Genomic DNA, 27,740 nt, shown 5'->3' on the forward strand with positions numbered 1-27,740 from the left:
TCATTGTCCTCACCTTGTGGTGATTACAGTAAGTCAATCTTAATTCTATACTGGGGTTTACTGCCTATAGTTACATCCATCTTACATCTATTAATTGAAGGGCATTTTGCCTTTTTTTGAAGATTTAACTTCCCATAATCAAATTTATCTTATTTTTGCGAACTGTGTTTTAATGGTAAAATGATTTACCTTATACTTTTTTTCTATTTTGCAAATGCATATATAAATTATATTATTAAAATATAGAGAACATAATTATATGCTATGTAAATATTAACTTGTATAATTTCTGTTGTAACTCGGTGTGAGATCATCATTATCATTAACCCCGTTTTACAAGTCAAGAAGCTGAGACACCAAGACTGTGCAGTTGGTATGTATTTTAGTGAGGACTTGAACCCAGGCAGCCGGATTACAAAATACTCACTACTCTTAAAATCTGGGAAGAAATAGAACAAAAAGGCAGCCATAGGTGAAGTATTTTGCTATGCTCGTCCTGTGTTTAGACTATCATAAGCTGATCTCTCATAGAACGCTAACTATGATTCTTGCCTTTGTAAAGACAAGACAAACAGAGCATTGTTATTAGGGTGGCTGGTGGCTCTGTTTGGAGAGCAGTGCAGCTTTCTGCACTCTGCCATTATCTGGTGCTTGGCCACTTGGCCACTTGGCCTCTGCTTCTGCCATCGTTTATATTGCAGTGACTGTCTCGGCAGAACGTGCTCTTCCGCGTACTCTTAGTATTACTGATTCTCGGGCGTAAAACTGAAGTCCAAGGGAACAAACCCGTGGGTATACTGTAGTTAGAGGGAGTTAGATACTTGTCCAAAGATCCAGAAAATAGAAACCTTTCCCAGTGTCTAAAAAAGTAAGCAGAGCCATACGTACCTTCTTCTCCAATCACGCTTCAGCCCCAAGGAGAGATCCTTGCTAGTGTAATACATAGCACATGAAATGTTAGTGGGATTTTAATGTCTCTATTTCTTGGTTAGCTGGGGGGTTGGCTTCCTTCATTCTGGTCAGTTATTTTGAGTATTTGAGAGGGATCTGTTTGGGTCTTTGCCTGTCTCATTAAAAGCTGGCAAAGCCATTAGGAATCAAAACCAGAAGTCATGACTTCATGTTTCCCTCTGCTTAGATATGGAATTTCCATAGATAAAGTTTTAGTCTAAACTATAATGATGCTTTGCTTTTCCCCAAACCTTACATGAATGTTTTCTACAGATTCTGTATAACATGTACTGTTACCCACTTAGAAAGGACCATATTCTGTGAATTTGCCCAGAGCAGAAATCTGCATTTAGTCTCTGTCTAACATCATAAGCTCCTAGAGGGTGGCGCTGTGTCTTTATGAGCAGCTAAACACATTTTAGTGGTGTTTACAGCAACTGTAGAATAGCCCTCGGCCAAGGTGAGTCAGGCATTTGCTGGGTAACTGCAGGTTCCAACTGGACAGCAAGAAGAGTGCGTTTTCAGTAGGGTCCCTGGTTTTAAAGAGAGCTAAGAAGAACCAAATAGCACCACCACCCTTCCACACTGGAAGAGTCTCAGCAGAGCTTTCCGTCTTAAGAAGACATGGCTGTAATGGTAGAAGACATTCGAGACCAGGGTTCCAAAGTTGTGTGAGCTGGTTCTGTGTTCTCCATCAGTTAGTGTTTGCAGAGGGATCCTAGGGTCCTTCCTCTAGTAAGCCCCTCATTTTCCCCATTAAAAACCGAAGAGTAATATTAATAATGGCTGGCATTTCTAAAGCACTTTAAAACATTATAAGCCTGCGTCTTTATCCAGTGACTCAGTCAGTCCACACAATAGCCCTGCGCGGCAGACAATGGCACTCACATTTTACAGCTGAGGAAACACACAATGCAAAGCAGCCTCCGAAGGCAACAGAGCCTCAGCTCCCCCATCAGTAGAGTGTGCAATGAGGATTGCATTATTATGTCTTTAAAAGCATATTACACGCTCTGAAAGTAATCCATTGATACATATTATCATGAAGCAAAGAGAGAAAGGGGGAAAGTAAGGAATCAGGGAGGATGTAGAGGCTCCCAGAAAAGGACCACATGGGAACACAAGAAAAATAACATTGAATAAGAGCAGAAATGAAGGGGAGAGATGAAATAGTGCAATATGGTTGTCCATAGGTTGGTCGGGGAGTTTCAGGCACTGGGATATCTTTCCTCATTTCCTTTATCATAGTATTTTTTTTTTGTTTCCAGTTTCCTCTTTTGCCGCGAGGATCGGAAACAGTAATAATGAAATAGAATACAGTAGGCCCATGTGTAGAGTGCTAGGAACCTATTTAAAAGACTGAAGTGTTGGAAAGATGGATAGATTGGTCTGTGCTAGGCTATGTTTGTTTGTATTTATGATTGGCACGATCAAGGGCCTTGTGTAGGGTTTCGGTCCGATGTGGAAATGGATTGAAGTGGAGGTAAAGACGTTAAGATGCCTACAGAGCCCAGTGGGAGGAACTGGGAGGAGACCATTTCTCCCTAGAGTGGTCACAAGCCTTGAATGCAGCTCACCCAAACACTTGTTGAGATGACTTCTCAGGCTCTCTAAGATGCAAAGGCATTTTGTCAAATCAGTCCGACTCAGTGAGGCTCTTCCTGGATGGGGTTGGTTTCTGCCCTGAAGTAGCTCACTGCCATGCTTGTGTTTCAGGATTTTATGGCCAGCTGCAGACATTCTGCCCCCCACATTACCCGGATTCTCAGAGAACTCTGCCACCCAGCAGCTCCTGCAGTATGGTGCCTGCCTTTGAGGACTGCCTGGTCCCTACGTCCATGGGTCAGACCGGCTTTGATGTTTTCCACAGAGCCTTCTCAACACACTCAGGCATTACAGGTGGGTGTCTGGGACTTGGCCAGCATGAAGAGAAGCCGGGAGCTTTTCCAGTTGCTGCCAGGGACAGTGTAGAATTCAGGAGAACAACCCCTGAGATAACTTCTCGTCTTCACCTTCTGCCCTGGCTCTCACCCCTTTGTCCACCTGCACAGCGGGCAGCATTTCTCCCCCAGGCTGCGGCAGTTCCTTCCAGTGTACCTCCCACTTCACCCTCTCACCTGTACCATTCTACCCGTTTGGCATTGCTCGCTAATCCAAGTGATAAGTTATCACACTTCCCTGCTAGAGTATCTTAGCCATATCCAGTCGCATTACCTGTCAAGCTCCCTGCTCTGGCACAGTTAAGGCTCATGACTACCTAGTCAAGTTCTCCAGACCTGCCCACACAGACTTTCCCTTCATCTTACCCGTATCCTGGCTTATACTCACTTTCCTGATCCCACGTGTCCCTTCTCTGCCTTAGCTTTGTTTCCTCCTTCTGGAACATTCTTCCCTTACTTCGCCATTCTTTCTCTTGACTCAGCTTTATTGTTGTAACCCCTCATTCCATCCTAAAACACTTTTTACCTCTGTTAAGGTCATTCAGCTCCAGCTTTTTAGCTAACGTTTTGCTTTAAGGCACATCCGTGCAAGCTATTCTCTTCTACCATTCTGTTCCTCAAGGACACACCTAGGTCCCACCAGCATCTGTAGGTAGCATGGGTGTATTGTGTAGCCACTGGGACCGCATAGCGCAGGAACTGACTGACTATCTGTGTTCCTTCTCTTCCAGTGTACGATTTGCCTTCAGCTTCCTCCAGCCTCTTTGGGGAATCTCTCCGCAGTGGCCCTGAAGATCCCGCGTTCTTGCAGCTCAGCGCTGTGGACCGCTGTCCTAGCCAGCTGTCCTCCGTGTATACCGAAGGCTAGAAGGCTCCGCAGGTCTCTCCTGCGCATCCAGGACCTTTGAGTCGCTCATCACCTCTTATTTTCATACTCTACAAGATGTGTGAAGGATGTCAACCAAATCCGTGGAGCCAGTAGGGTCACGTGGTCTCTGAAAGGCGGGACTGCATGGTCGGTTCTGACTTTTCAGAAATGCCTGCACCTCTTCCATTTTCCCTCAGTTTGCTGGGCCAGGTGACAAGCAGGAATTTCTTTTCAAAGGGAATTTAGAATCTCACTTTAAAGATACCTGTCACTTCCTGCCTGTCAGCTCTCAAAAGACACCAATGAATGTGTCCATGAATGGGATGACCCTTGCTGAAGGCTCGAAAGCGGGGAAGACTGCCCAGTCCCCAGAGGCCGGATGTGCCACCTTGCCCTGTTTTCCCTCCTGGCTGAGTGACGCACAGTCGTGGACAGTGAGGGAAATGCACGTCCAGAGCAGGTGTGGCTTAGACTCTCTCAAACTCTGGCTTCAACATTTGTCTTACATAGCCCAGGCTAACTCTTTGCTCCTCAGTTGCTCCTCCAGTGGCAAAATAAGGTTTTATATTCGCCGGCCTACTTTGTTTTTGAACTTTAAATACTTGCTTTTTACATCTACTTTTAAAGGAAAAATATTTAAAGGTTTGTTCATTTGTTATAAGTCAGTACCCTTTTAATCACCCCAGCTGCGTGTATTTTACCACAGCCGTAACTCTTCCTGGCCTAATTTTGCAGTTTAGCAAAGGTTATCTGAGGGAAACAGAATAGTTTTGCGCGCGTGCACACACACACACACGCACACACACACACACATACACCCTTTGCCTGCCTCTCTCCAGGCTTGTTACAAGAACCCGTAAGTGCTGTGTCTGGTGGTTTTTGTTCTTCTAACCCCAGCATTTAGAAGGCATTCTGAGTTTGAAGGTAGCGTGGTCTACACAGTGAGTTCCAGTCCAGCCAGGGCTACATCTTAAAAACTAATAATAGCTTTCATGTATCGATGGCTCAATGACTCCAACCGGAAAACCGTCTCATGTGATGGTTTGTGCATTGCCTCTGCTGTAGTGTTCGGCTCAGGATAGACCAGGAATCATGAGAGCTGGGACACACTGAGGCTTGTGTGTGGCTTTGTTCAGAAAACAAGCCAAGCACCCCTGTGGTCCAGTTATTCTCTGTGCCTTCTGCCCAGTTCCTTCCAGGGTTCCATTCATCTGTCCATCTGTGTTCTGCCCTTCTCCACATTTTCACGTCTTCTCCTCCTTTCCTGTGTTTCAGCTGTACCGACATCTCCAAATCCTGTCAACTCTTGGGAATGTTCACAGAAGGTAGACTCAAGAAAGCAACTTTTTGGAACTCATCTTTGAAGGCCTGGAATTTTTTACAAAGCACCTAGCCTTTTTATGTTAAGCCTAAACACGACATCATTTTCCACTGACAGAAAGGTACTTTAAAAGAGCCTGTGTCCTAGGGCAGAGGCTGTACAAATAAGCCTCCAAAAAGCTGCTCAGTTCCAGCATTCTGGTTCACTCATATTTCAGGATTTGTTTGCTCCTTAAAAAATGCTTTTTCAAATAGAACTACAGCTAAATTCTTTATGAAACTAGGGTCACTGTAACCTTAAATAGCTCAGTGTCTGTGGGTCCTGAGAGTGCTTGTGCCCTAATAGATAGGCTTGTGAGTCTGGCCCCAAATCAGAAGAGTTCCACCTCATCCCATGCTTAATTCCGGATGCCACTGAATGGGGTAGATAAAGAACCAGGTGTGAGTTCTAGTTTCACAGCCTATTGCTTGGTCTGATGTTGCTGAAAAGGCCACATTCTAGGGGTGAATCATTGTGTAGACATCTAAGGCACAAGACCTTGAGTTCTCTTGGGTCTTCTGAACATTAAGGAAGAAGTCACAACAGGCTACCTCCACAGGTGAGCTCTCGGGGTGCTAAAACTACCACCCTTAAAGACCTGGTTGGGTTGTTACACTTGGGCTAAGCAAGAACACACTTACGTTAACACTGACTCACTTGGTAGCGGCCCTCATTTGACTTCTGTCACATTCTAGAAAGAAAAGGAGACCCTACTCTCAAGGGAAGCATCATTTGGTTCTTACACCCTAAAGCTTTTACAAGGCACCCTAGGCATATTTCATCTGGGTGATAAGGAAAAGAACAGATGAAAGTCTCTTGTCCGCTCCACCTTGTGGAGTTCCATGAGTAGGCGGAGCATCATAGAAAGGAACAGAAGCACAGGGCCTTACATGACATCTCCCCCTGTGGTGGAGACATGGGCTCATGTGCCAGGCTCTGGACTCATGGTGGCCTCCCGCATGACACTGCTCCTTTCCTGGATCACCTAGGAGGACCTGGCGTCATCAAGGCCTTCTTACTAGGTCATACATCTAGTCCCTACCCGGTAGGCAGCCACAGAAGGACATTCTTGCTGTCAGAAAGAAGCATGTTTGGAGCCAGGTCCATTGCAGCCCTCCTGAAGGCCCTGCGTGTATTCCTGAAAGCCACTGGTCTGTGGGCAGGGCCTAGTGACATGTCATATTCAGGGTCCTTCACATTGTACAAGCTCTGTCTTTCCTTAGGTTCCAGAAGTTCTCCTAAGCTTGAAATGTGCCCCTCACTTACTTTGACCTACATAGTTCCATCTGTGTTTTTAAAGCAGTGAAAATAAAACTTAAAAAACATAGATTATTCCCTTCCATTCCCGGGCCCTTTTAGTCCTGATGGGTAGCCATTTTTATAAACATCCAAATGGAAATCGTCATTCCCCTTTAAAAACAAAAACACAAACAACAAAAACTAGTGCTGGTGAAAACACACATAGCCCAAATCCAGTTATCCCATTACACAAAACAGATCAGTGCCTAGAGACATCTCATTGCTTCATCCGTTGCCATAACTCCCTAAAGGAACTGCATCAAAGTGTCACTTGTAATTTACGCTCTGATCATCACTTAAAAACTTTTTAAATATCTCATGGCCCTGAGAGGTACGGTCCCTTATGCAGGTCTACACCATGACCCAGCTGATTTTCAAGAGGACAATGCAGTGTGTGGCAGACAGACCACAGGATAAAAATCCCGATAACAATGTTGGTTATGTCCAGTATAAGTGACAAACTGGCCAAGGTTCTAGTTCATTAATACAAGCTTGGGACAGGGCTAACCAGCCTCCCTGACACAGAACTCATCCCTCTCCCCACCCCCTGATTGTCTGGAAATATTGACAATAGCCTCCACAATGTTCAGTTTTATGATTTGGTGTTTGATTTGATGTGACTGTTTAGACCCATGTTGTCATTGCTGCAGATAGAGTAACAGGGCAAGAGAAAAAACCCCAACTCATTGGAAAAAATGGGAAGTTTAAAAATGAAGAGATTTATTTTGTACAGACAAAGAAGTGTCCTCTGTAATGTTGCTGACATAAAGCACTTTGGGAGGGAAAACGTGGAAGTCTGTTTCCCATAAATCACGCAGGCCCTTGTACGTTGTTATATATATACTCACGTAGAGAGAGGCGCTGCGTCTCTCGTGCTGGATGGGGCCGGCTGGGGTGGAGAGCACATCTGGTGCTGGTTGTCGGAAATCTTTTAAGGAATTAGGTACACTTTTTTCTATTAATATGTATAGTTTTGCGATTTGTCACAGTTATGTTTCATATAATCATAAGTTATTTTGTCTTGTTTCATGAAGTCCTTTTTTATGTCAAAAGCAAAAAATGAAGGGATGGTGTACTTGGCACAGAATAAAACTGGAACTTAGAGGATTGCCCGTGCTGCCTGAAGCACTCCTTCAGTGCCGCGGCTTTGAAACAATGGCAACCAGTGTTGTTTGTTTGTTTGTTTTATTGTTCAGTTCTGTCACCAGCCTCCTCTGTATTGGGGATGGTAATTATAATTAAAAGCAGATGGGGAGGGGGGGTCCAAGGCCAGCTTGAAAATGCCGCATCGCTTTGGGCCAGAACTGAAGCCTGGATTTAATTATAGATATGAGGACGAAATGGCAGTAAAAATGAATGTCTCCCCGAATCCTTTACATGTTGGGAGTGTCCATAAATAAAACATGAAGTTTTATTTCATCACATTTAATTAAAGCTTTTATACATGTTTTATTGGTTATTCTATTAATCCACTTCACAAACTGGATAAATGTGTGCGCGGGCTTGGAGTTTATTTGTGCTTTTTCAGTGGAGCGCTGCACCATGCTCCAGCAATGCCTCTGGTGCTTGCTACCCCAGGTGCCGGGCTTCCAGTGCGCCGCGGGTGGGAGGGGTGGATTTTCAGTCTTGTTCTCCTAAAACCTTTCAGGGAAAGATGGCACCATCAGCTCCCAAGGATCGGCGTTGGAATCTCTGGCGCCCAGAGGGACAGTGGTTCCTGCCCTAGTGTTCTGCTCTTAGAAGGCCCCCAGTTCCCTTTATAAGTGGTTCTCAACCTGGGGGTCGCAGTAGCCTGCATAGCAAATATTTACATTATGCTTCCTGACAGTAGCAAAATTGCATTATGAAGTAGCAGTGAAATAATTATATGGTATTAAAGGGTTGCAGCATAAGGAGGTTGGGAATCACTGCTCTGTAGCATCAGGGAGAGTGGTCAGGATGGTTTGGGACTTATGAGGGTCACTCGACAGCTTGGGAGGGCTGGCAGCTGCCTGCAGTCCCCACACTCAGGAGGCAATGGCATAGTTGTGAGTTTGAGGCCAGCCTGGGCTAAATAGACTGTTTTAAAATCAAAAGGACATTCTCCTTTTGAGGAGCTTTTGTCCAAAAACTAAAGAGTTATTTTAAGGTACCTAGATGACAGGGTACCCTATTGGGGTCCTTGACATCAGAGAGCGGGCATAGAATGAAGAGATTCCTTGGCTTCCTCAAGCAACCGTTGCTGTGGATTTGACTTCTTCCAATCCCCAAGGGAACGGTTGGGTGTAGCACGATTAATAAAAACCAAGAGGCAGATACTGGGGTTCAACCTGAAGGTCAGAAAACCAAACAGTCAACCACTGGTTCTTACCAGTACCTCAGTCTGAAATGGCGATCCCGCCTCCAAGAATCTCAGAATGAAACTGAGAGCTGTCTCCTCCCGTTTTATATTCCTCTCTGGGGTTGGGATTAAAGACATGCACCACTACTGCCCAGTTTGTATGACAAACCAGCGTGGTAACTGGGATTAGAGGTGTGTATCACCACTGCCTGGTCTGTAAGGCTGACCAGTGGGGCTGGTTTACTCTCTGACCTTCAGATAGGCTTTATTTATTACAATACAAATGAAATACTACTGTTGGGGAGTAAGTGGGAGAGTTTGTGGAAGGCAAATCCCATGTCCCAACAGTGTCATTCCTCTGTCCAGAAGTCAAGGATGCTCAGGTGCAAGGTGTTCATTGTAGTTTTTAATAGTTCCCAACTATAAGTGACTCAACTACCCACTGATAGGTAAGTGAACCAATGAGCCTTGCTGAAATGATAGAATGAATGAGGTACCACGAAGGGGGCTGGTGACAAGACCGGAGTCCCACACAGTCCCACATGGCAGCCTCCCAAACCCGATCGAGAAAAGAGAGACCACTCAGTGCGGCTTTATTAATGGCTACTTTAAAACAAGCAAAATTCAATTCAGTTCCTTAGTTTAGGTGGTTGTGCTGCAAAGAGCAGCGGGGAAGTCATTACCACAAATCCCTGACGGGGAAAGGCTCTTGGGACCCAGAGCTGCCGAGAGACATTGCTTCACCCCTTTGTCCAAGTGCTGGGGTACCCAGGTGTGTGCTTTATAATTATTTTACTGTGCATCTATACTTTATAATTTTTACTTCAGATAACAGAACATGAAGCCTTTCATCCCCTACTCCTAGGCTCGGCAAACTGCTTCTGCAAAGAGCCACATGGTGCATATTTCATACGTGGAGGGCTACCACTCTGCCGCTGCAGTTCAGAGCTGCTGTAGGCAGTGCACAGACACAGGCGTGGCAGTGTTCCCACAAAGCTTTGTGGATGGATGCAAACCTGAAACGTACCCTCATTTTTAGATATCCATATTTTTTTAAGTCCAACTATTTCAAACATTATTTTAAAAAGATGTTCTTTAAAATTATTCACGCATTGTACAAACACAAGGGACGGTGGGCAGCAGGATTTGGCCTGTGGGCCGCGGTGTACTGCCCTTCCTCGGCTGAAAGAGGGTCTCCAGTCTATCCCGTACATATCCACTCAAAGGAAGCTGCGGACAGGAGCCGCTGTGATCTTTCTTCAGCTACCTACGGTCCTGTTCCTGGAGGGAATTCGTGAGTTCTATTGATTGGACTTTTCTTTGTTTAGATCTTGGGTTCTGCTCCCCGGGATACAGATGAATGCTGAGAGCCCGGAGTGCCATTCCACTTTATCTCTGGATTTAACATTTTTAATAAAAGCAACTGGGCATACAGAAATCTGTGAGAACTGGAAAATGAGTGCCCATTCTTTCCAAGCTAACCAAATATTTGCTGGATCTTGGCAGCCATAGCCAACCTTTTTCCGCGGAAATGCTGAGAGCTCATAAGTAATGGATGCCTTCATTTTTCTCAGGCCACGGTGCTTATGAGAAACTGGAACTGCCTCGAAACCTGCAGGGCAAAGAGTGAAAGGTGCTGGCGAGGGAGGGAGATGCAGCCTGGTGGTAGAACGCATGCGCACTAGTAAGCCCCCGCCTTCCATCAGCAGAAAGTGGCTATAACAGAATCAGGGAAGTACTGGCAGTTGTAGGCGTGCTCCAGGTAGGTAGAGAGCAGATGAGTTCCTCAACCCCCCTACCCCCCCAACTCCTTCCCCGCTCCCCTGTGCCCTCTGTTTTCCCCGTAATGCCTAGCTTTCTAATTCCAGAACGTATGGCCAGTCATAGTAAACTGACACGGGCGAATGTGGATGTTTCTTTGTGTCTCTAGCTTAGGCAAAATTGGTACTTTGCAAAAAACTGTGGGTCTTCATGAATCTTGAGTCATTTACTTAATATCAGGTTGGACTAAGTCGTCATTAGCAGGTCTCCCCCGCTAGTTCCGTGTGCTTGAGTTTGCGGGTTGTGCGCTGCTGCAATCCTAGTATTTGGGGGCAAAATAGCTCCGTTTTATAGTTGAGTGAGAAATGAACCAGGGGAAAGTTGAAAGAGCTGCCAGTCAGCTCCTTTTACAGAGGAGGAAACAGGTAATTTCATGCATGCATTCATTCATTCATTCATTCATTCATTCATCTCTTCATTTTGTTGTTGGTTTTGGTTTCTTTGTATAGCCCTGGCTGTCCTGGTACTCACTCTGTAAACCAAAATGGCCTTGGAACTCACAGAGGTGTGCCTGCCTGTGCCTCCCAAGCTCTGAGATTAAAGATGTGTGCCCTCCACCACCCGGCTTATGTGTTCATTTTTTTTTTATTGTGTACCGACTGCATATAAAATAAAATGAGGTAGCTCATCTTCAAAGAGCTAAAGATCATAAGAATCAGCCCAAAAAAGAAATCCTGCCCAGGGCTTTTTTTAATGCATGTTTTATGGGACCAGTAAGACTGATAACTGCATTCAGTACCTTGAACATACATGGTAGAAACCCCAGAGGGTTGTCACCTGACCTCCACAGGTACACTGTGGTGTTCCCCCACACAAGCAAACTCAGTAAATAAAATTAATATAATGTTTAAGTAATGGGGGAAATGTGTATTTCAGAAGCACTGAATACATAGCGCGGAACAGAGGAGAAATTCTAGTGACTTGAAGGCACCCAAATGTTTAATAGTTCTCCAGGTGGCTGTTTGTGCAAGCCTCAGCTGACTGCCTCTGACATCGTGGAAACAGAGTGCTTAAGAGAAACAGTGGGGAGCTTGCAGAGCAGGGGTGTTCACAGAAGAGGGGCAGCTAATTCCTGACTGGGGGAAGGAGATACAGGGTCGGAATTGCCTGGGAGAAGTGGGGGTGTGGGAACTAGTCCTGAAGGATGAGTGGGCCCTCAACTGGGGAGGGAGGGAAGTCACTCAGCGCGCTAACTGGAGGGATGGAGATAGCTCTTCTCAGCTCAGAATGATTCTTCCAAGACTCCTGGCTCAGAGCTACAGCTCTTTCCACAGAGGCCTGCTAGACCCAGGGCACTGTCTTCCCTTACCAACAGCAGGTGGCCCGTTCCCACTTACTCTACAAAATGAGGTCACTGTGGAATTTAGGGATGATGGATCAAGGTCATGTTAACCTGTCTTTACCTCAGGACCACTCAGGGCCATGGGCATAGTGACTCTCCAAGAGAGAATACAGACAGCACACGCAGTTTGCAAACCAAGAAAGCAATCCTTTCCCCCCAGAAAGACTTGTTAGTACTATGGAAACAATGGAGTGGTTCCTTTAAAAAGTCAGACTTGCCATAACCCCATGACTCAACACTTCCACTCTTAAGTCAAGAGGCTCAGCGGCAGCCATGCCCAGCAAGGATGGTCTGATCAATGGTGGGCCTCATGCCCATGGGTAGTCTCATGAGGTTCAAATGAAACTCACAGACTCCTATTGCCTAACGTGCTATGGCCACCTCAGCTCGTAGTGCAAGAGTTATCTTGTTAGTGCTGATGCTAATGTAAGTAAGCCCATCCAATAAAAACAGGGCATATCATTATGCAGCATAAATTATACTTGATAATAAATGACTGACTAGTTTATGTGTTTGCTACATTTCCTATTGTTTTAGAGTGTATACTTTATACTTATTTTAAATTTGACTTTAAATCTGCTCTTTCTGTGGCCGCAGTCTCGTACAACTAATGTTATTTCTTGACTACATCCCAAGGCCAGGTGGAGTGACTGAGCTTTACTGTCTAGGTCTGGGGAAGTGTGTTCTGTAATGTGGCACCCACAAATTCAGCTAGCTGCAGTTCTCAGAGGATATCATTGTCATAAGTGGTGCCTGACTGTATGTGTACTAATGTTCATGGTAGCCTTACCCCAAAAATGCAAAAGATAAAAATATTCTAAAACACCTAACAGCTGGTGGGTTAATGAAACATGTTATATACATACAATGGAATCGTGTTCAGCCTTAAAACGGAAGGAAATTATGATTGCGTGAAACTATGGTCTTGCCTCAAAAACATTATGCTATGTGAAATAATTCAGAACCCAAAGGACAAATGCTGTCGGATCCGTCTTATGGGAGGCACCTGGCATAGTCGAATCAGAGACAGTAGAATAGCACTTACCAGGCGTGAGCTGGGGAGGGTAATGGAGCACTATTGTTCAACATGCGCAGAATTTGTATTTGAGAAGATGAAGAGGTTCTGTGGGTGGATAATGTATAGTGTGCGGTATTATGAATGTGTACCTACTGAATTGTATACTTGAAGTGCGAAATTGATGTTTTTCACAGTTTACCACTTTAATACAATGAGAGTGTGGGCAGAAGACTTCTTAGGATGCCTGATACCCAACAAACAATACAACTGTAAAACATGCTTTGTTTGGCCAGTGTTCTTGGGGTGCCTTTTGGAAGGATCCCCCGCTGTGGGAGTGAGTGAGTCTTCAGTAGAGAAGTAGCTGATCCTGATCGGTGGAATGGGCTCTGTAAATGGTTTCTGGCTTTCTGAGGAGGAGACGCTGAAGAAGCAATGGGGAGGTGGTTCAGGCAGACTGCACAGTGGAGAGATGTACTTGCTCTAAACCTCTAGGTTCCGAGAGAGGAGAAGGATGGAAGGGAAGGAGAGAACTGGATACTGGGGTACAGGGGAGCAGTTGGAGAACTAGAGAAAACGCAAGAAGTGTTACTCAGACTCAGCTGATCCCAATGGGAGCAAGGTTAGAAATTTGTATTTCATCTCTCCCTGTAACTATTGTTTCTGAGCTTCATATCCCATGCCAGGTGGGAGCAAGCGATAACGCAGGAAAATAAAATATAAGTATCAGTGGTCCTGGTGCCAGTTCCAAGTGGACTGACTTCAAATGGCTTATTCTTTTTGCCTGTGATGTAGGAGAGTTTGCAGGAAGTAGGTTTCCCTGGGACACAGATACTGAGACAGGTCTGGAAGTGTACAAGATTGTTGACATAGCACACTGGAGGAAGGAACAGTGCAGAGGCTGAATTGAGCAGAGAGGTGCCATCTGAGTGCCATGCCAATCAAGTCCACAGAAGCTCCACCAGCCTCTCAGGCTGTTCCCATACAAATATTGCTCCTAGCCATTATAAGGGTTTCATGCTGTAGAACTAGCTAGGCTGGAGGGAACCCTAGGAGGAGGCGCTTGGTCATCTCTGTCTTGTTGATTCAAGGGTCCTTCTGAAGAGCTGCCAAACAGAGGAGAATATGAAAAAGAACAGCACCAATCTGCTTTCTACACCCCAGGCATCTGGGGAATCTGATCAATGTAACATTGTGTCCGCCTTGTCAGGCACTGGAGGAAAGCAGTGCCCCAACCCTGTGTTCTCCAGTTTGCACTAGATAATAGAGAATATTCTTGGCATACATGTTGGCTCTTTAGTGCCAGGACCTAAGCCAGGACCACACACACACACACACACACACACACACACACACACACTGAGGCTCATCCCCAGCGCCCTCTCCACTGTCCAGCCTTGCGGGAACACTTGCAGGTTCTGGGATTTCAGAATCTGAGCAGTTTCTCCTGCGGCTGCCATAGCATATGCCTCTATGGGAACAATGATGACACTGTTCCCTGAACATGAGGAGGACCTCTTTTTCTTTCTTCCTGGGAGCCATCCAGAAATGGCGACAGCTTGCATGCCAGGCAGACCTTGTTTTCTGCTGAGTACAGGCTTTGCAGCTCCTGTAGCTCTTCAACTACACTGGTCTGAACCCATTTCTTCTTCAGAGGAGACATAGTTCATCTCTCCAGCAGTGAGTACACAGATTATCCAGCAAAGACCCAGGTGCATGCCAAATACTTGCTGAAGGGCTGTTGCCCTCTTTTAAACATCACTGATCCTGCAACCCAAGCAGAATGGTCACTTATGGGGAGACTCTGGCAAGTGCTAGCTCTGACAACAGAACTCAGAAGTGTCCAGGAAATGAGCTGATGGAGTGAGCCTGCACAAAATCCACCAATGGTGGTGCCTACGAAGTCCACAAAAGCTCTGCTCAGCTGGTGATACACAGGGGCATCTTCAGCTCCTTCGCACCATGGAAAAATATAGTATCACCTCAAGCAACAGCAAGAAGTCTCCTGCGCTGGGTGATGTGTGTCCTTGGTCTCCCCTAGGACCATCTTCCATTCCTCCCTTTACAGTGGGATGTTGATAGTCAAAAGAAAGTAACACCTATTTGCTTTCCCTCTTGGACGCCCTCTAGATACCCACAACGCTGAGAAATCCCCATCCAAACAGCCCCATTTTATTTCCAGGGCCAGTACTGGCTTCATTCTCAAGTCTATCCACTCCAGAGAGGATCAAGTCTCTAGCATGCAAATCTGAGGCCTACAGAACTGCCAGGAAGTGGTTGTATGAGAGATCAAGGGTGGAACTGAGTAGGTATGGAGTGTCCATATGTATGAAGTGTCTCCGGGCAAGGATGATGGGTACAAGCAGAAAGCCCCATTCTGCTTCTCATGATGCCATTATATTTTAGCTTTGAGTTCTAAAGGGCTCTCTGTCTTCAAGAGAAAACCTGATGTCTCTTTTAGAAGCTTGATGAAAACTTGCTTCCCAGACTGTGCCACTGCTGGAAAATGATGGAATCTCTGTAGGTTGGGGACCATGAGATGGAAATCAAGTCATGGGTTGGGGTGCCCTCAAAAGGGAGATTAGGACCTATGCTAGTTATATGTTAACTTGACACAACTAGATCCCCCTGAGAGGAAGGAGCCTGAGAAAATGCCTCTAAGAGATAGGGCTATCGGCAAGCCCAGAGAGCAGTTTCTTAATTAGTGGTTGGGGTGGGGTGGCCCAGCCCATTGTGGTTTAGCCTGTGGTTCTGGGTTTTATAAGAAAGCAGGCCGAAGAAGCAATAAAGAGCAAGCCAGTAAGTGGTGCCCTGTGGTGGCCTCTGCATCAGCTCCTGCCTCCAGGCTCCTGCCCTGCTTGAGTTCCTGTCCTGACTACTTCCTTCAGTGATGGACTGCGATGGGGAAATGTAAATCAAGTCCTTTCCTTCCCAAGTTACTTTGGTCACTGTGTTTCATATAGCAATAGGAACCTTTTCTAGAACAGTAATTGGTCGCAGGGTTGCTGTGACAGACCCCCATCATGGCTTGTAGAGGATTGTGGAAGGACTTTGGGACAGAAAAGTTGAAAACTCCAAGAGTGGTGAGTTGGAAGGAGATAAGAATGTTGAGACCAGTGCAGATGATGGAGGCCTGGCTTGTGGTCTTTCAGAGGGAAGCAAAGACTCCATGGGACCATTGATATGAAGAACCTGTGGTGTCTGGTCAGCTGCAGCCAAAGAATTGGCTGTGGTTAACAAGAGACCAGAACCACTAGTGTGAAACCTTTGCTTTGCTGGGACAATAGATGCTGGTTGACTGGGGCTGAGAAATTAGCAGTGATTGAAAAGAGACCAGCATCATTGGGGTGAAATCTCCTGGGAAGTGTTTTCTCAGAGTGAGCACACAGAAACTGTGTTGGACAAGCTTGTGCCTCCTTGTAGTAGCTGAACTTGATAGTGTCAGAGTCTCCAAGGTGATGCTGGTTTTGACAGCATGAAGGGGTCATAAAGAACAGCTGAAGCTTGGCACTATGAGACACCAGAGGGCATTAGTGAAGGCGCAGCCTCAGTAGCAGTTGAGGCCCAAGACTGAAGTGCTAATAGAGAAAGTTGGGGCTTAGAACCATGAAGAGAGGCCAGGAGAGGCCATTGGTGAAAGTACAACCCAGTTGCAGCAGAAGACCCCGCATTTTGGAGATGCCAGTACCATAGGATGACCACCAAGAACAGCAGCAGCCTGGTTGGAGCTGGTCTGAGCCTAGAAGACAAGCTGTGTGTGTTGCAGGGGTGGAGGCAGAGACTTAACCCAAGCCCATAAGATCGTGAGTAGATCCCAACACTGAGTTATTTACACAGTTGGAGTGGATTTGCTTTGATTTGATTGTGACTGTGGATTCTTCCTGCTTGGAGTAAAAAAGTATTTAACTTATTTTTTGGTTATAGAAGCTCACGGCTCACAGTGGAGAGATGCTAGCTTTTCAAAGTCTTTGGATTTAAAAAGAGCCTGGATAGTTTAAAGAGACTGGAATTTTTAAGTGTCTGAATTTTAAAGGCTCTGGGACTTTTTTTTAACTTTGTGAAATGTTTTATATTGTGATGTCTTTATTAATGTGTCATCTTAGGATGAATAAGAAGGAAAGGCTGTGGCTGAACAGGGATGTGTTTGTGTGTCAAGGTGACAAGGGGTCACTTATGGTGGCTAGTTTTATGTTGACTCAACACAGGCTAGTCATTGAAGAGGATGGAGCCTCCTTTGAGAAAAATGCCTGCAGAAGACAGGGCTGTGGGCAGGCCTGCAAGGCTGCTTGTTTTTTCAGATGATCATCATTACTGTTACTTTTATCTGGGGTCAAATACAGCTGAAATAAAACAGTTTCTGCGAGTTTCCAAATTAGCCTAATAATTTATTGGTCTCCAAAGACCATATAGATAGTTATCTTAGTACAGAGTTCTAAACCAGAGGGCCCTCTAGAACTGGTACAGACCCACGTAGGCCCTATGTTTGCTGCCTCAGTCTCTCTGTGAGGTTATATGAGCCTCACTCAGTTGATTCAGAGGGCCTTGTCCTCCTGGTGTCCTTCATCCCCTCTGCCTCCCATACTTCTTCTGCCTCCTCTTCCACGGGCTTCTCTAAGCTCTGAGGGAAGAATTTGATGAAGACAGCCTGTTTAAAGTTGTGTGTTCCAAAGTCTGGCTCGATGTTCTGTCTCCTCTGTCTCTGTTCTGTCTCTGTCTGTCTGTCTGTCTGTCTGTCTATTTCTCTCTCGCGCGCCATAATTTCTGGCTGTGGGTCTCTTTATTTGTTCTCATCTGCTGAAGGAGGAAGCCTCTCTGATGATGGCTGAATCAAGCATCAATCCATGAATACAGCAGAATATCATTACGGGTTATTTTACTATTACTTTTTTTTTTTTTAAGACCAGTAGTGTTTAGTTTTACCCTCAGTCTCTGGGCTCTATACTCTCAGGTTCTTGGTTACTTGAGTGGTGCTGGGTGTGGGTTCCATCTCATGGAGAGGGCCTTAAGTTAAATCAGATAATGACTGGTTACTCCCACAGTTTCGTGCCACCATTGCCCTGGCATATTTTGCAGGCAGGACAGATTGTAGGTCATAGGTTTCATGGCTGGGTTGGTGTTTATGTTTCTCCTTTGGTAGTCTGCAGAGTACCTTCGCCATACCAAAGACACTTGAACATTGGGGTGAAGGTTCTACGTGGGAACCAGCTCTATCTCTTGATATTCAATGAGTTGTGTGGGTATTGTCTTAAACAATGGGGCCTTGCTGTCAGTGTGTAGAGAGAAGCCTATTGTCTTGTCAACAGCTTAAGTTGTTTGGGACTTCCGTGAGACGACTTTGGCCAACAGTTCAAAAGGATATGACCCAGTCACAATACTGTTAGCTTCATTTGGTGACAAGAAATGGCCAGTTGGGGTCTGATCTTCCACATTATTTGGAGACTTCCTTAGGATGAGAAAGGCATTTTCTTAAGGAATGACGGATGTGGGAGGCTGGGGAGAGTCACCCATTAGCTGGTGATCTTCAGCTCTATAGGACATAAGAATGTCTGAGTTCCTATTCTGACTTCCTACAGTGCCAGACTATGTTGGAGAAGTATAAGCTGCATAATCCCTCCCTTTTCACAAGTTACTTGGATCATGGTGCTTGTCACAGCAGTAGAAACCCTAACTAAAACAGAACCCATGTTCAACCTCTGTTCTCTTTGTTTCCTGCCACTATGAGGTGATCAGTGTGGTCCCAGCACTCACCACTGCACACCCCCACACAATGTTCTGCTTCACCACAGGCCCCAAAAGGGAGCCAAGTGACCACAGCCTGAAACCATGGAAATTATGAGCCAAGATAAGCTCTTCCCTGTTGTAGAAAATCATTTTAAGGTGTGTTACTTTAGTTTATATTTGCTTAACTCTGTGAAGCTGTGATTCCTCACCTGTCTAAACTGCCTGATGATCTAATAAAGAGCTGAACAGCCAATAGCGAGGTAGGAGCAAGAATAGGCGTGGCAGTCAGGCAGGAGGAGAAATCTGGAGAAAGGAGGAACAAGAGAACAAGGAGAGGAGGACTTAAGGAGCCAGCTACCCAGCTACACAGTCAGCCGTGGAGGAAGAAGGAAAGTAAGAGATACAGAAATAAGAAAGATAAAAATCCAGAAAGAAAAGGTAGATGGGATAATTTAAGAAAAACTGGCAAGAAATAAGCCAAGCTAAGACCGGACTTTCATAAGTAATAATGAGCCTCTGTGTGTGTGTGATGTATTTGGGAGCTGGGTGGTGGACCCCTCAGAAAGAGCAAAAGAGCAAAACAACACACAACACTTCCCTCTCTAAGACGATTCTCTCAGGTGTTTTACACAGTGACGGAAGACTGAGGACAGCATCTCCCCTTACAGGGTGTTTGTAAAGTATGCTTATTAATATAAAACATATTTTTATTTATTTATTAAGTTTGGAAAACTTGCCTTGGATTTTTTTTTTTAATGGCAAGCTTACCCCAGGTTTTATAAAGCTTGGTATAAGCCTTGGGTCTTTAGACTCAATAATCCCTAATAGTAGGAGGGAAAAAAAAATGTGGTACAGATTCTAAAGTCTACAAAAATCTACTAAGGAATTGTCGGAGTGCTCAAATACCTTGACAACTGCCAGGCAACCAATGGCACACGGTCAATATTTGCTTCAGATAGGACATGTACTGTTGTGTGTGAGTCAAGGCCTTCCTAGTTTGCTGTACCCTCCCATCATCAGAGAACATATGTAGACCACATCCTCAGACAGAGTACCTGGAACCTGCGCATAGCTCAGTCTTTTTAACATGGAGACATGGAACTGAAGAGTTCCTTTCTGGACCAGCCCTTCCCCATACTGCAAGCTGTATGCTAAGCAAGCTGTCTGTCTGGGATTCCATGGGACACATTTATGTGACTCAGCCGCACAGCTGGCCCTTCCTTCTATTGTCAGCTTCAAATTCTCTCTCTTCATCATTCTTATGCTGTCTTCTGCTCGTCTTTTCAAAGGGCCCGATTCTCATCCCCAGGCAGTTTATATATGAGGCCAAGGGTCCACAGAGGATGAGAGCCATTTGTGCTCCAGGCCCCTGAAGATAGCAGAGAAATTCAGAGCTCTGTCACTGGTCAGTGTACAGTCCAGGTGTCTCCTCGGACATCACAGAAAAACTGGAATGAGAGAGGCTCATCCCCGTTGCCTCCGTAAAATCGATCTGTGCTCACTTACTATGCACCAATCCTTCTGGGAGCATAGCCTTTATTAAAACATGGCCACAGTGAGCTATCATTGCAGACGCTTGCTCACAGCTGCCAGCAAAGGCAAGGCTTATGGGCTCTAGTCTCTCTTTCTGCAGGAGATCTTAGGCGACCTTGCTGGCCTTGACTCAACTGGCCGAAGGTCACTGTACCACAGAAACTACACCAGGATGGCTCAGTATGACAAGGTTTGGAGAAGACTTGTCTGGGAGGCCAGAGATTGGGCTCTAGTTGGGTGACTGCCACCAGGTCATTTGTGACAGAAGCTTCAGCTCCATAATTCATCCATCTCTGTATAAGCAAATTTCCTATCCACGAGAACCTCAGGTACTCTACTCAGTGAGGATTATACTCCAACCTTCTTAGAGGCTCTATAGCATCATCCAGTTGCTTCTTAGTAGATATTGACTCCCCCTCCACATCTGTGAAACTCAAGGAGTTGAATTAGATGGTGGATGTTGCTTTTGGCTTCCAGATGCAGCGTTTTCTCTAGGATCCCTGGTTTGTTTCCCCACTGGGTCCTTTTCCTCTTCAGCCCAGCTGTTTTCACTGAAGAGTTTGTATGAAATGTGCTACTCACCTTTCTTCGCCACAAGGGGCGTTGTAGCCAGACCCAGTTAACCTGGCAGTCAGTACTGTGCCTCACCAAGATGATGGGAGCAGACTGTGACACCTTGCTCTCTGTCCTACTGCCTCCTCTCAGGCAGCTGGAGGAGCGCGCTGAAGTTGAAGACGTGGCATTCTGAAGTGCAGGCACTGCAACAGTCCCGCAAGCAGGGGAGCCTGCAACCACCCAGGACAGTGCCCAGGTGTTCTTTCCTAGTCATGTGACCCCAGATGTGCACTTCAGGACAGTGTGAAAGAGTGAATTCCTTATCCTTACTTTGCTGCCTTCATGCAGTTCCCAAAGGCAGTATATCAGACCCGAGTCATTATCTCTGAGATTCCCCAAAGTCTGCCTACACAGCTCACTCTTGGCATGACTTCCATTCCTTTGCGTTATTTTCAGAGACTCATCATGTCGGGGAGCACCAAGATGAGGCTGATAATACTTTGAGAGCCAAGGGTGGGAGCCACAAATACGCCATTAGTTTGCATTCACACAATCCTATTACCTGTTATTTATTATAGATATTTCTGTCTAGATAACTATCCATGCACTACCTCTTTTTACGCTTATTAACATCACAGGAATTTTGCCCAGTCCTTCCAATGAGCTTTGCAATTCCCATCCATTAAATTTTTCTCATCCAACAGCATTCCATTAAGCTGCTCCTTACTTCTGAGAATATGGAGTGTCATTCTGAATTGTACTCTTATGGGTCCCACAAGTTCTTAGGTTTGTTCAGAGACAAATTGTCCCCTTAATCATTATTAACTTTTCTGGTGAGTTAAAAAAAAAAAAAAACCACATTGTAAAATATTCCCGTAATGAGCTGTAGTATCAAATTCTTATCTACTGCAACTGTTCTCAAATTGTGGGTTGTGACCCCTTTGGGAGTCATCTATCAGATATTTACATTATGATTCATCATAGTAGCAAAATTATATACAGCAGCAATGGAATAATTTATCTTGGGGTCACCACAGCATGAGGAGCTGCATTAAAGGTTACAGCATCAGGAAGGCTGAGGACCACCGGTCTGCTGCACATAGTGAGAAGAAGACATAGATAGCATCAATGCTTCCATTTGCCAATGCCACACAGCACAGTGGAGTCACAGCAGAGGAAGCAAAGGCTTCCTGTCTTGAGAGGTGACACTACTGTGGACTGCTGGGTCCTCGTAGCAAAAGCAAATCTCTAGAAATTGAAAAGAAGAGGGAAATGTGGATTAGGGAAATAACAAAACCATCTGAAACCCCAAGGAACTCCGGAGAATTCTAAAGTCAGTGTCCAACCAGCAACATATGGAATGTGAGCCACTGTGGGAGGAAGGTTACCAAGGCCCCGAGGAAAGATCACCGTGAATGATGAGACAGTTATGACTGGCTGTTGCTTGTCACTTTGCATCGCATTGGGGCCAAGCCTGCCTATCTTTTTATTCAGAAACCAGCAGCTAATTGCACTTCTCCAGTGCTAAGACATAGACAAGTGGATAGAGCAGTCCCATTGGGGTGAGGATTGATGCAGACTCCTGGGGGAACCAGTTGACAAGAGTTCTTTACATCTCCACTCCACTCCTACCTAAACATCTTCAGGACCGCCTCAGGAGGCTAAACACGGGTCAGGGTTGCTACTTCTTCCTGTACAGGGTTGCTTGGGAGAGTTGTTTGGTGAAATGGCAAAGACCCAGAAGTTAACAGAAGCGCTGTGGTGCTGTGGGTGAATTTTATTCCCCTTGTTCTTTCCTCCAAACAGAGGAAGACTAGGGTGGTCAGTGCCAAGTAGAGTTAATGGCCCCCAGGAGCTCTCTTGTGTTAAAATAACCAGATTCCCGTGCAGTACCACTAGCTAACAAACCCGGCTGGAAATGAAACTTTAGCACCAGGTAAACAGGACTCCCAAAGCTTGCATCAGCATCCATCAGTTACTGGATGAATGCGCTCTGATTGCAATTAGGATAGTCACCTATCTGATGGCAGGAGAGGGCCAGTTCCAGCGCCCTGACCACTATTGCTAAGAGTCTTAGCTGGTCAGCCTTGTGGATTCCTGGGAGTTTCCCTGGCACCAGGTTTCTCCCTAGCCCCCAAATGTTCCCCCATCAAGATATCTCTTTCCTTACTCTCCCCATTCATTCCACTCCAAACCTGCCCAGCCATATCCCTCATATTCCCGTGCCCCCACACCCCCCTCCCCTGCTCCCAGTTTGCCCAGGAGACCTGTTCTATTTCCCCTTCCCAGTGAGATCCATGCATCTCTCTTTGGACCCTCCTTGTTCCCTGGCCTCTCTAGGGCTGTAGATTGTAGCATGATTATCCTTTAGTTTACAGCTAATATCCCTATATGAGTGAATACATACCACATTTGTCAGTTCCATCCATTTGTCTACAAATTTCATGATGTCATTGTTTTTTTACTACTGAATAATACTCCATTGTGTAAATGTACCACATTTTCTTTATCCATTCTTTAATACAGGGACATCTAGTTTGTTTCCGATTTCTGGCTATTACGAATAGTGCTGCTGTGGACGTAGTTGAGGAAGTGTCTTTGTGGTATGATTAATTAGCATCCTTTCAGTATATGCCCAAGAGTGGTCTAACTGGGTCTTGAGGTAGGTCGATTCCCAGTTTTCTGAGAAACGGCCATGCTGATTCCCAAAATGGTTGTACAAGTTATCACTCCCCCCAATAATGAGAGGAATACTTGTAAAAGCTGGGGGGGGGGGCGGTCAATGTCATGGCAGGAGGACACATAGAAACAGCTGACCTGAGCTCATGGGCCCTCACTGACTGACTCTGGACTGACAGCTAGGGAGCCTGCGTGGAAATGACCTCGACTCTCTGCATGTGTGTGACAGTTGTGTAGCCTTGCTGTTTGTGGGGCTCCTAGCAGTGGGATCAAGACCTGTTCCTGACAACTCGGGCTGGCTTTTAGGAACCCATTCCCCATGCTGGGTTGCCTCAACCAACCATGATGCAGGGGGAAGAGTTTGGTCCTGCCTCAGCTTGATGTGCTATGCTTTGTTGACTCCCATGAGAGGCCTTCTTTTTTCTGAATGGAAACAGAAGAATGGATGGGGAGGAGGGTAGAAGGGAGGTAGGGAGAGAGAACAGGAGGAAAGGAGAGAGGAGAAACTGTGGTCAGTATATAAAATAAATGAAAAAAATTAATAGAAAAAGAGAAAAGAACAGGGAAAACAAATTTTTAAACAAAGCTAGCTAAGATATTTACAAAATGAGTAAAGAAATTACCCATATAGAACAAAATATTAATGAATGAAATATTAATAAAATAACAAAATATTAATGAAAATAATGATGTGAAAGCCTTGCTACAGAAAATGTTATACTTGACAAAAGATACAGAAAGATGGATGAAACCAGGAAAAGATTGCTAATAAAACTGAAGATTACATTAGGAACTCAGAGAAGAAAGAAGAAAACATAAAAGAAACCTGAAAAGAAACCGTGTCCTGGTAATAAAAACACCACGTGCACAGTCTAGAGCAGTGGTCCTCAGCCTTCCCAATGATGTGACCCTTAGTACAGTTCCATGTTGTGGTGACCCCCGACCATGAAGTTAATTCATCACTGTAATTTTGCTACTGCTATGAATTGTAATGTAAATATCTGTGTTTTCCAGTGGTCTTAGGTGACCCCTGCGGAAGGGTCATTCCACCCCCAAAGAGGTCACAACCTGCAGGTTGAGAACCACTGATATAAACAACCTAGGAGATGAAAACAAAATTAGAAAAACACTTGAAAAAAATGGAAACAGTTTCCTCAAAATTGAGAAAAAAATAGATTTTAAAAACTCATATGCTGCCAAAGGATCAGCTCAGGCTGGAGAGATGGCTCAACCGTTAGGAACATGGACTGCTCTGTAGAAGGCCAGCATTCCCAGTACCCATGTCAGCTGTCTCATAACCACCTTGAATCCAGCTTTAGAGCATTTGCCTCTTTCTGGCCTCCGTGGACACCTGCACTCATGTTTGTGTAACCACAGACAGACATGCACACAGATAACTAAAAAATAAAAATACATCCTTTTTCCCTCAAGAAACCATCTGAAGCACAGATGGACATCAAAACAAGCTCAGCCTTCTAGATGGCAACACTGCAGGTGAGAGGACCAACACAGAGACACCACATTGGGAAGAAGTTTGGGAAAGAAGGAACAAACAAAAGGCATAGTGGGAGTTATAAGAACTGGAAGATGTTAAGGAAGCTGACAGAAGTGTATCCTTAAATAACAATTATTACAGTAGGTATAAATGCATTAAATCAACCACTTCAAGGCAGAGATTCTCTCAGAGCAGATTAATTAAAAGAGCCTTCCCCTATGTGGGACTCAGTGGAATGACAGAAAATAAAGAGACTTAAACAGACACAAAATGCAGCAATAAAATTTACCAAACAAAAGCTGATGCGCAATCCTAGCTTTTAGTAGGTATCATTTATGATCAATCTATTGGAACCAATACTGCTTTATGTACAAGTATAAGAAACTAATAAATGAGCTGTGTTTATCATAAGACGCTTGCATAAATATTACAGATTTAAAATATGCCGCGTAACAATGGATAAAACTGAAGCGAGACGAGCCAAGTAATGTTAATTGCAGATTTTAGAATTCCATTAACAGAAACTAAAATTGATAGATGGAGCAGAAAACACAAAATATTTTTCATAGATGTATTCCAATAAGTAAGTTTGTGCTGGCGCACTCAGGATGATATGGCATACAAGCATAGAATTCATAGTTTTTCTATGCTCATACAGAGGAGATTTATAAAAGTGAGACTTGATGATAGCCGTTGATTTGGCATATTCAGGATGCCTTAAACCAACGAAAACCTCCTATCATGAGTTCTTTGACAATGGCCAGGGGTGGGGAAAGTATGGGAATTATGCTTGTATTTCTTCACAATTTTATATGAAAGTGACAGGGTCCCATTCTTGTACCAATGGTTACAAAATTAACAGCATTGTAAGTTAACAGATAGGTATGAGGATCGCTTTGTCAACTGGACTGGATTATGAAATTCCCAGGTTAGTAATGAATATCTCCGGGTGTGTCTGTGCTGACAATGAGGAGTCCTGTAATTTAATGAATGGATTAATACCTTGAGAGACTCATAGGTAACCACTCTAATGGGGGAGGAAGAAAGAGAGAAGGTAGGGCCTAGGCAGGCGGGTGGATCACTGAGGATGTGGCCTTGGGGCTCTGGCTCATTCTGTAGGGCTTTTCTCTGTGTCCTGGGTGCCCTCCCTGTGAACTAATCTTCTGGTACCATCACAACCTCCCCACTGTGCTGAACTCACATCTCGGAAATCAGGAGCCAAAAAACCTTCCTCCCTTAAGCTGACTTTCTCAGGCTTTTGGCCAGAGTGAAGAAGATGGCAGCTAGCAGCAGGGACACTGAATTCCCTTTTGTTCTAGAAGAGAAGCAGCACCACTGGCAGCAGCAATTCCTACCAGCAATCATTCAATGAAGTAGAGCAAAACATTCACATAGGAAAATAAAGAAATCTTTTCTAAAAAATTCTGAATAAAGAAAAAGTAAAAATAAGCCATTTATATTAATGCAAAACATATGTACCTATACAAATACATCCACATTTCAAACATATTAGAATGAGTGTTGGTAAGAGAACAGAAAATAGAATTAGAGTATGCAGACAAGAATATATAAATCAAGAGATAAAGGACCAAAATGTCAATAATAAAGTGTGCTACAAATGAGAGACTATAGTTGATTCTACCCTCTGCGGGTAGATGTTGATATTTGTTTTGAGGTATAGAACCTGGATTAAAAAGATGAATGAGTATAAATGATATTACCAACTTGAGAAAAAAATCTAAAAGTATATGCACAGAAATGATTAGAATTAAAAACACATAGAAATTATTAGAATGAATAAGTATTTCATGTATTTCATAAGAAGTTCACTGAAAAAAAAATCAATGCAAATGAGTCTGTTATATTTCTCTAGCCAGCACACAGGTAGAAAATATCATTTCAGGGGACTGGAGAGTTGGTCCAGAGGTTAAGAGCTCTGGCTGCTCTTCCAGAGGATCTGAGTTCAATTCCCAGCAATGACATGATGGCTTACAACCATCTATAATGAGATCTGGTGTCTTCTTCTGGCATGCAGGCATACATGCAGGAAGAACACTGTATAAATTAGACAAACAAATAAATAAGAAAATACCATTCCAGAAAGGATCTGTTCCACTGGTATTTTTAAGTGACATGAAGGGCCTAGGAATACTTTTGACTCAGTGTGGAAAGATTTTAATGGAGAAATAATATGATTTTCTTTTAAGTGACTAAAAAGAATCTAAATATATGGAGAAAAATATCACATCTTATGGGTTAGAAGGCTTGGGAAACAGAGTCATCTGTTACCACAAAATTAATCAATATCTTCAGGATAACCTGAATTTTAAAATTCCAACAAGTCTTTGTAGGGGCATAGAAGGGAAGGGGCGTCATTGACTCCAATGATGCAAACATCATGAAATCTTGAAAAAGGGAGAAAATGGAAAAGAAGTGGAGAGGAGGAGAAAGGGAGACAAAGGGGAAGAGTGGCGAAAATGAAGGGAAGAAGGTAACGAGAGGAAAAGCGCCAATGGGGATGTGATTAGCCACCTTCTTGAATGTAAGAATTATTGCAATATACTATTTGCATGGAAAAGAAGGGAATAGAGCCAAGAAACAGGCTTGTGCATGCATGGAAATACTCTACAACACATGGACTCAGCACAGAGAAGATGACTTTAAATGGTACTGGGAAAATTAAATGGGAACCTCATCTTTCAGAAATTTCAGCATTTCGGGTTTTTGAGGGGAATTCCACATCAGGTTTTACCCTGATCTCTTTGGATTCTTCGATCTATTCAGAGGTGACTTTAGTACAGTGATGGATATGGATCTCACTACATTCTTTTACATGAGGAC

General features: G+C 44.5%; 1 protein-coding gene across 2 annotated transcripts in view; it reads left to right on the forward strand.

Moving 5' to 3' along the window:
- The window catches only part of Glis3 (GLIS family zinc finger 3), a 430,288-nt gene extending 422,631 nt beyond the window's left edge, over positions 1 to 7,657 (forward strand). For both annotated transcript variants that reach the window (XM_057779622.1, XM_057779621.1), the window contains 2 exons: positions 2,668 to 2,850; positions 3,623 to 7,657. In XM_057779622.1, coding sequence (XP_057635605.1) covers positions 2,668 to 2,850; positions 3,623 to 3,759 — 320 coding nt within the window. In that variant the 3' untranslated portion in view covers positions 3,760 to 7,657. The remainder of the gene's footprint in view (positions 1 to 2,667; positions 2,851 to 3,622) is intronic.
- Positions 7,658 to 27,740: the final 20,083 nt, after the last annotated feature.

Source organism: Chionomys nivalis, chromosome 8 (genome assembly GCF_950005125.1).
Source record: "Chionomys nivalis chromosome 8, mChiNiv1.1, whole genome shotgun sequence".
NCBI classification, from domain to species: domain Eukaryota; kingdom Metazoa; phylum Chordata; class Mammalia; order Rodentia; family Cricetidae; genus Chionomys; species Chionomys nivalis.